At 42.7% G+C, this 8,817-nt stretch overlaps 1 protein-coding gene across 1 annotated transcript in view; it reads left to right on the forward strand.

The window, feature by feature from the left end:
* The first annotated feature begins 2,055 nt into the window (after positions 1-2,055).
* The window catches only part of LOC102441086 (3-oxo-5-beta-steroid 4-dehydrogenase-like), a 37,281-nt gene continuing 30,519 nt past the window's right edge, over positions 2,056-8,817 (forward strand). Inside the window, exons 1-2 of the mRNA XM_023746952.1 lie at positions 2,056-2,148; positions 7,549-7,716. Of these exons, the coding sequence (XP_023602720.1) occupies positions 2,056-2,148; positions 7,549-7,716 (261 nt within the window). The remainder of the gene's footprint in view (positions 2,149-7,548; positions 7,717-8,817) is intronic.

The following is an 8,817-nucleotide window of genomic DNA, read 5'->3' on the forward strand; positions in this document are numbered from 1 at the left end:
CCCGGCTGGCCCAGCCCCCTGGAAAACTCCCAGATGAAATCCCAGTTGAGGTGACAATTTGCATACTGTGCTTTTATTATATAGGAGACTATGCAACAATAAAAACTAAAGAAGCTATTGATACAAGCCACAACATGGTTGGATCTCAAACATATTATGCTGACTGAAAGAAGGCAATTTCAAAAGACTATATATACTGTATGATTCCATTCATATGATATTCTCAAAAGATAAAACAATAGGAATGAACAAGAGCAAGTGACTTCTCCAGGGGGTGCAGGTGGTGGAGGGGACGATTATAAAGAAATAACATGAAGGCATTCTCTGGGTTATAGAAGGTTTCAGTATCCTACATGTGATGGTTGTTATATAAATCTACACATGTGCTAAAATTCATAGAGCTAGAAAGTCAATAATAAAGAGACATTCTAGCCGAAACTGGTTTGGCTCAGTGGATAGAGCATCGGCCTGCGGACTAGACGGTCCCAGGTTCGATTCCGGTCAGGGGCATGTACCTGGGTTGCGGGCACATCCCCAGTAGGAGATGTGCAGGAGGCAGCTGATCAATATTTCTCTCTCATCGATGTTTCTGGCTCTCAATCTCTCTCCCTTCCTCTCTGTAAAAAATCAATAAAATATTTAAAAAAAAAAAAAAGAGACATTCTAGCTAACACCTTAGCACACAAAGGTGGCAATGAGTGATGGACTGATTTGACAACTGATATAGAGGACCATTACTGCCCACATTCCACACTGCCCCATGCTGGTCGAAACTATTGTGCCCACTTGCTGTGTGTATATAAGCAAGAATGAATTTCCTAGAGAGAGAACAAGTCAATTTTAGACAAACTTCAGGACACTTCCATCATCATGGACTGTTGCACAGTTCTTTAGAGGAAGATTAAAATAAATAACCATTGTTTCCCTAATTACTACTTCTTTCCCTTTCATTTACAACATCCAGAATCTTCCCAGGAGGGATTAACCCAGTGGTTCTCAACCTGTGGGTCGCAATCCCTTTGGGGGTCGAAAGACCCTTTCACAGGGGTTGCCTAAGACCATCAGAAAACACATATATAATTACATATTGTTTTTGTGATTAATCACTATGCTTTAATTATGTTCAATTTTTAACAATGACATTGGGGGTCACCACAAAATGTGGAATTGTATTAAAGGGTCGCGGCATTAGGAAAGTTGAGAACCACTGGATTAACCCCAACTCCACATGTAGAAATGGCTTCTACTAGTATTCTCTTAAGGCAATCAAATCAGTCTTTTATTTCCTTTGACCACTCTGATTGATTTAGCGATGGATGGTTCAACCAAAAAAGACTATTGAGGCAAAAAAGACTCCATTCCTGGGTTATGGTTGAGCTATGGAGGAGGTAAGCTCTGTGTTAGTGGACCTGAAGCTGGAGCTGGGTCACTTCAAGGGCTGATTACTGTCTTTCAATGATAAGGGGAGAGTCAGCTGAGAAAGCCAGGAGACAGAGGGTGTGAAATTGTTTCCTGCCTTTTCCTTTGTTCCTCTGTCCCAATGTTTCCAAGTTTACCTCAATGTGGTAGCAATCCAGACCCCTGCCCAATCCTGCTGCCTCAGAATCTCCAGGGAAGTTCTGGGACAGGAACTACTCTAGTCTCACCTTAAGCTAGCCCTAATGTTGACGTTTTCAGGATTACAAACCAATAAATTTCCTTTATATTCTAAGAGAATTTGAGATAGACCTGTTAGTTGTCAACGAAAGCATCCTAACAGAACCCCACTCAATCCTTTTCCTTTGTTGTTGTTGTTGTTCAATCTTTTCTTTGCAGAGGTATAAGCATAAACTCTCAATTGAGTTATTCCTATGTCTCGAATATAGTTCAAAGGACAATCTCAGTATTTCCATAACAACCTAGAAGAAAACAGGTTGAGAAATAGATCTGTCAATCTCTCTTCCCTCCCACTGCTCCTCCCTCTTGCCCTCCTTTCTTTGATTAAATAGGCCCTAGGACACCTGTCCAAAGTGTTCCGAATCACTCCTAGAAATCTGAAGTCCTAGGCTCTCCAAGATGGAACTCACTGCAGTAGATCACCGCATACCTCTAAGTGATGGAAACAGCATTCCTATCATTGGGTTTGGTACCTACCAAGACTCTGTATTGGTAAATTTATATCTCTTTCTGTATTTTTTTAAATAAGAAACTTTTCTAAAGTATAATCTGTAATTCATTTTAAATGGATCTAATTGATTCACTTTTTGTAATAATGAAAGCAACTTCCAAGGGCTATTGTTTGGCTGAATGAGTATTGAGCCAAACATTAAACTAAATCAATTTGTGATTTAAAATGATCTTGGATTAGAGAATGGGACCTTTCTGCTTTCTTGACTAAAATTCAGCGGGGTGCTTCTTATTTTATTGATCTCAAGCACATGAAATCACTGAGTTTATGGCGTGTGATTTTTTTAAGTTCATATTTGAGCACTTTTAGTTTAGTCTAAAATGCATCTCTGTAGCAATATGTTTACAAATACATCTCCTAGGGCAAAGGAAACTACAGAGAAAATAAACAAATAGGACTATATCAAAATAAGCTTCTGCACAACAAAAGTAACCATCAACAAAATGAAAAAGGAGCCCACAGTATGAGGGAACATTCTCATCAACACTTGCTGATTTTGTAAATTTATGCAACTCTGGTTTTAATTTGCACTTCCTTTCAACTCTACATGAGATTAATTTTTCATATTTTTATTAGACATTTGGAGATCTTTTGCAAAGTGGCTGTGTCTTCCACAAATGTTTTTTTATTGTATTTCTCTTCTCTTATTGCTATAGTGGATTTTTAAAAATATCTGTATATGAGTTCTTCGTCAGTTATATCTATGTGAAAATATCTCTTCTCACTTACCTTTTTACTCTTTTAATGAATGGTGTCTTCTGATAAACAGAGATTCCCAATTTTAATGTGCTCACATTTAGCACTCTTTAATTTATCATTAGTACTTTCTGTGGCTTGTTTAAGAAATCCTTCTCTACCCAAGTGTTAAATTGGGAAATCTGGGAACAGCCTCTGAGGAGATTTGCACGCAGGAGGCTTGTTGGAGAGTACTCTCAGAGACCAGACCTGTAAGGGTGTGTGCAGTGGGGACAGTTGAACTGCGATGCAGTTGCTCATCAATGCCACAGGAGTTCTGGAATGGGAATGGTGCCACAGAGATGTGCTGAGTTCAGGTAAGAGCATCAGGCCTTTATACCCTGGGTCATCCATAGAGGGAACCAGATGTGAGTAATGAGCAGCCAACACTTCTGAGGACTGAGGAAATGCAGTTCATTATGACATGTTCTACCCCTGCTGTCAATTGCTTTTATATGCTAAGTTCACCCCTGGGAACAGCTCTTCCAGAATTCTGTTTGGTCTGTTTCCTGGGAAAATTTTTAAAGAGGTAGATTAGCAGGATGAATAGGGCCCTTGCCACTAAAGCTGTCTTCAATTGCAACTTCTACTTATTCTCTTCCTCCCAGAATACCCATTCTAAATTCCCTGTATCATTAGCCAATATCTCTGCTAGTCTGGGTGACTTACCTAGTATTATGTCCCAAATCCTCATCCCTGAGTTGTCTGAATCTCTAGTCAACTACCCTCTCAAGTTATGGCTGCTGCCTTGTCCATTAACAATCACAATTGGTAATAAGTATATCATTGGTTCACCTAACCTCTTGTGATTAGGTATGTTACCCCTGCCAACATGGCAATTCTTTCCCTTGAATGCTGAACTCTTACAATAAGGAGGCTGATTTCCCCCTGTGAATTAGGACCTTTAGAATCACAGAGCCAAAAATTCAGGGATGGGAAGCACGAATTTTCCAAGTAGGTCAAAGGGAGTGATGCTAAAATGAATCACTCCAAGCGGGTTTTCAGACTCATGTATTGTACTTATTACACAATACCATACAAATATGTGGCCCTAGGACATATGTTATATCCTGTAGTTCCAAAGACAGAAGCATGAATCAGACCGTCAAACCTCAGAGGGAAGGTAGGGGAGGTTGGGGGTAAGGGGGAGATATCAACCAAAGGACTTGTATGCATGCATATAAGCTTAACCAATGGACACAGACAACAGGGGGGTGAGGGCATGAGTGGGGGGGGGGGCAATCGGGGGATAAGGACACATATATAATACCTTAATCAATAAAGAAAAAAAAAGAAAGTTCATCCTTAAGGACTTGCTCATTTCTCAAGTGGAGAAAGGGTGCTATTGGCCATTTTAAAAACACAACTCTTTATTTTATTGACATTGTCCTTAATTGTGGGAAAAAAACCTTTGCACTTTAGATTCTCCCATCATATCACTTATTTCAGTCTCCATATATGGTATGCTATTTGATCTTTCTGATTTTTTTCTCTAAAATTTATTTTCCTAACAAAGCTGTTAGAATTTATATAGAATTCTCCAATGCTACATTTAAAATTATAAAGTTTGTTGTTTATGTCCACATATCCAACTGGTTTATACAGATAGGTTAAAATTAATTAGTAATTAATTACTAATTTAGTAATTATAGTTCACCCCATTGCTGCTTCTGCCATGTAAGGGTGAATATTTTTTTAAATATGTTTTTGTTGATTTTAGAGAGAGAGGAAGAGAGAGAGAGGGGAACATGGATCAGTTGCCTACAGTATGCACCCACGTCCTGGGTATATGCCATAAGTGGGAATTGAACCAGTTACCTTTTGGTACATGAGATGATGCTCAAGAAACTGAGCCACTCAGCCAATGCAGGGAGAATACTTTATTTTATTTTATCTTATTTTATTTTATTTTTTATTGTCTAAAGTTTTACATGTGTGTCCTTTTTCCACAATTGACCCTCCCATTTCCCCAGCCATTCCCACCCGGGGCAAGCCCCCAGCACCCTAATGTCTGTGTCCATTGGTTATGCTAATATGCATGCATACAAGTCCTTTGGTTGCTCTCTAACCTCCCCTCCCCTACCATTTGTCTCTAGATCGATCTATTTTTCTTCATCAAATTATGTTGATCATTTTATCCCATATATTAGTGAGATCATGCAATATTTATCTTTCTCTGACTGGCGTATTTTGCTTAGAATAATGCTCTCCAGTTCCATCCATGATGTTCCAAATGGTAACAATTCCTTCCTTTTGACAGCAGCATAGAATTCCATTGTGTAGATGTACAACCATTTTTTAATCCACTCATCTGCTGATGGGCACTTAGGCTGTTTCCAAATCTTAGCTATGGTGAATTGTGCTGCTATGAACATAGGGACGCATATATCCTTTCCGATTGGTGTTTCTGGTTTCTTGTGATATAGTCCTAGAAGTGGGATTACTGGATCAAAAGGGAATTCCATTTTTTAATTTTTTGATGAAACACCATACTGTTTTCCACAGTAGCTGTACCAGTCTGCCTTCCCACCAAGTGTGCAAGACGGCTCCTTTTTCTCCACATCCTCCCCAGCACTTGTTGTTTGTTGATTTGTTGATGATAGCCATTCTGACAGGTGTGAGATGGTACCTCATTGTTGTTTTAATTTGCATCTCTCGGATGATTAGTGACTTTGAGCATGTTTTCATATGTCTCTTGACCTTCTATATGTACTCTATTTAGGTTCTTTGCCCATTTTTTGATTGGACTGTTTATCTTCCTTTTGTTAAGTTGTATGAGTTCCCTGTAAATTTTAGAGATTAAACCCTTAGGAAAGATAGCTTTTTATTTTGATGTAGTCTCATTATTTTATTTTCTCCTTAGTTTCCATTGCCCTAGGAGCTATATCACTGAAGATATTGCTATGACAAATGTCTGCTATTATTCTGCTTATGGCTTCTTCTAAATTTTTTGTTTCCTGCCTTACATTTAAGTCCTTTCTCCATTTTGAGTTTCTTTTTGTGTATGGTGTAAGTTGGTGGTCTAGTTTCATTTTTTTTTCAAATATCTGTCCAACCACAGGGACTGGATGCCAGTAGCCGGGGTCACACCTTGTAGCAGATCAGAGAGGAACCCAAGAGCCACATTACTGGGGCAGTGAACTCAGGGGGCCTGAGCGCTGGATCAGTGCCACTGTGGTGACTGGAGGTCGGCAGCTGAGGAGGGGGAAGTTCAAGTTTTGCTGCCAGGGCCTTGTTCCATTGGTTGGATATGAGCACACCCAGTGGCGGCTCCCAGAGGCACGTGGGAGTCGCCTGCCAGGGTGGCAGGCTCAGAGGGACCCACTTGCTGAAGCCAAGCAACTGTGGTATCTCTGGGCAGGCAGGTGGAAAGGGGGAAGTCCCAGTTTCTGTTGTCAGGGCTGTGTTCCCTTGTTCGGATATGAGCGCACCCAGCGGGGGCTCACCGAGGCCTCTGGGAGCCAGGCGATGGGCTCAGGAGGCCTGCGCACTGGAAACGCAACTTTGGTGTCCAGAGGTCAGCAGTCCGGGAGGTAGAATTCGCACTTACTGCTGCGGGATCCATGCATTCTTGGAGATGGACTTCCTAGGGTCTGCAGGTCTGCAGGTCTGTGGGCGGGGAAGCAGGACTTTGGCTGGTGTGGCTGCAGGGTCATGGGCAGTTTCCAAAGCCAGTCTACATGGTTGTGCTGATGAGTTCCTAGAGGAGGCCACTCTCCCCTTCAAGATGGCCTTGGGCTCCGTGCATGAGCCCTGCAGGCTGGAGAGTGCCTGCAGCAGTGGTAGGGGCTCCCTGCCCAGGAGAGCCTGGTCTGCCAGCATCTGATACTCCTGCTAGATTTTCCTGTCCCTCACTCACTCACATACACTACATACATCCACACACTCTCCTTTCACCCCCCCACTCACGCACACATGTCCTGCCAGCCATCATCTGTTGTTCTAGAATCTGTTCCCATTCTTTTTTGTCTTGCTTCTTTTCTTCGGTATACTTATTTGATATTCATCCATGTTGCTGTGTCTATCAATAGTTCATTCCTTTTTACTACCTGTTAGTTTTCCATTCTGTGGCTATATCTCAGTTTATTCACCCAAACCTTTGATTTATAACTGAACCGATGTCAATGAACTGTGCCTTCCTATAGCATGGAAACCATGAAATATCTTGTCACTGTTAACATTGACCAAGTCACATCTCTGAAACCACAAATCTAAGGGCAGACCTGGGATGGATGGAGTCTCCCACTGAGGATGGAATGCTCCCTAGAAGGTCAGTTTCTCCAGCCTCTAGATACCATCTCCCAATCACAACAGCATGGAATTGGGAATTTGTCATTTTCACTCTACAGCAGTGTCCTGATTAATACTGATTAAACTAAATCAGGGGTCCTCAAACTACGGCCCTCGGGCCACATGCAAATACAAATATTGTATTTGTTCCCGTTTTTTTTTTTTTTTTTTACTTTAAAATAAGATATGTGCAGTGTGCACAGGAATTTGTTCATAGTTTTTTTTTTAAACTATAGTCCGGCCCTCTAACGGTCTGAGGGACAATGAACTGGCCCCCTGTTTAAAAAGGTTGAGGACCCCTGAACTAAATGAAAGACTCATTTCTTTTCTCCCAAACTTCAACCCCTTTATTTCAGACCCCTAAGGGGCTCTGTAGGTTAGGAGTGAAGCTCGCCATCGATGTTGGGTACCGGTACATTGATGGGGCCTACAGCTACCAGAATGAGAACGAAGTGGGGGAGGCCATCAGAGAGAAGATAGCAGAAGGAAGGGTGAAGAGAGAGGATATTTTCTACTGCGGAAAGGTGAGAGCTTCCCTTCACCCTCCATCCCCTCATATTAATGATGGACCTGATGTCACTGTTCTCTGCCCAAGAAAGTTGGACTCACGAAGAGGAGTGAATTTTCAACTGCCAAATTCCTTACTCTTGCCAAGATGTTAGGGACTAATGAGCCCCTTGAAGTGGGCTTCGGGCAAAGCTTTCTTCATGCATGGGCACAGATTTAAAACAATATGCAAAGAACCAAGTCTATAGAGCAAAAATTAGGGAAGTGGAGGGAAAGGAGGAGATGGTTCACATTATAGAACAGCGGTTCTCAACCTGTGGGTCGCAACCCCTTTGGGGGTCGAATGACCCTTTCACATGGGTCGCCTAAGACCATTGGGAAACACATATATAATTACATATTGTTTTTGTGATTAATCACTATGCTTTAATTATATTCAATTTGTAACAGTGAAATTGGGGGGGTCACCACAACTTGAGGAATTGTATTAAAGGGTCACGGCATTGGGAAGGTTGAGAACCACTGTTATAGAAGTATTTGCTAAAGGTTTCTTTAAACCTTTGTGCCTCCTTTTGTGCCTATTTGTTCATAGATAACTAATTCTTTTTATTAATTAAACTAGAGGCCTGGTGCACAAAAATTTGTGCACTCGGGAGGGGAGGGGGGTCCCCTAGCCCGGCCTGTGCCCTCTCGCAGTCTGGGACCCCTCGGGAGATAACGACCTGCTGGCTTAGGCCTGCTCCCGGGTGGCAGAGGGCAGGCCCAATCCCTAGGTGCAGCCCCTGGTCAGGCTCAGAGCAGGGCCGATTGGGGAGTGGGGGGCGCCGCCCCGTCATGCACAGAGCAGGGCGGATAGGGAGGTTTCGATGCCACCCTCAATCACTCTCAGGGTAGGGCCGATTGGGGGGTTGGGGCACCACCCCCTGACACTCTCAAAGCAGGGTCGATGGGGAGGTTGCAGTGCCACCCCCTGTCATGCACAGAGCAGGGCCGATCAGGGGGTTGGGGCGCTGCCCCCTGTCACTCACAGAGCAGGGCTGATAGGGGGTTGGGGCGCTGCCCCCTGTCACTCACAGAGCAGAGCCCATCAGGGGGGTTGGGGCTCTTGTACCCTGTCA

This window comes from Myotis lucifugus, unplaced genomic scaffold, assembly GCF_000147115.1.
Source record: "Myotis lucifugus unplaced genomic scaffold, Myoluc2.0 scaffold_770, whole genome shotgun sequence".
NCBI classification, from domain to species: Eukaryota; Metazoa; Chordata; class Mammalia; order Chiroptera; family Vespertilionidae; genus Myotis; species Myotis lucifugus.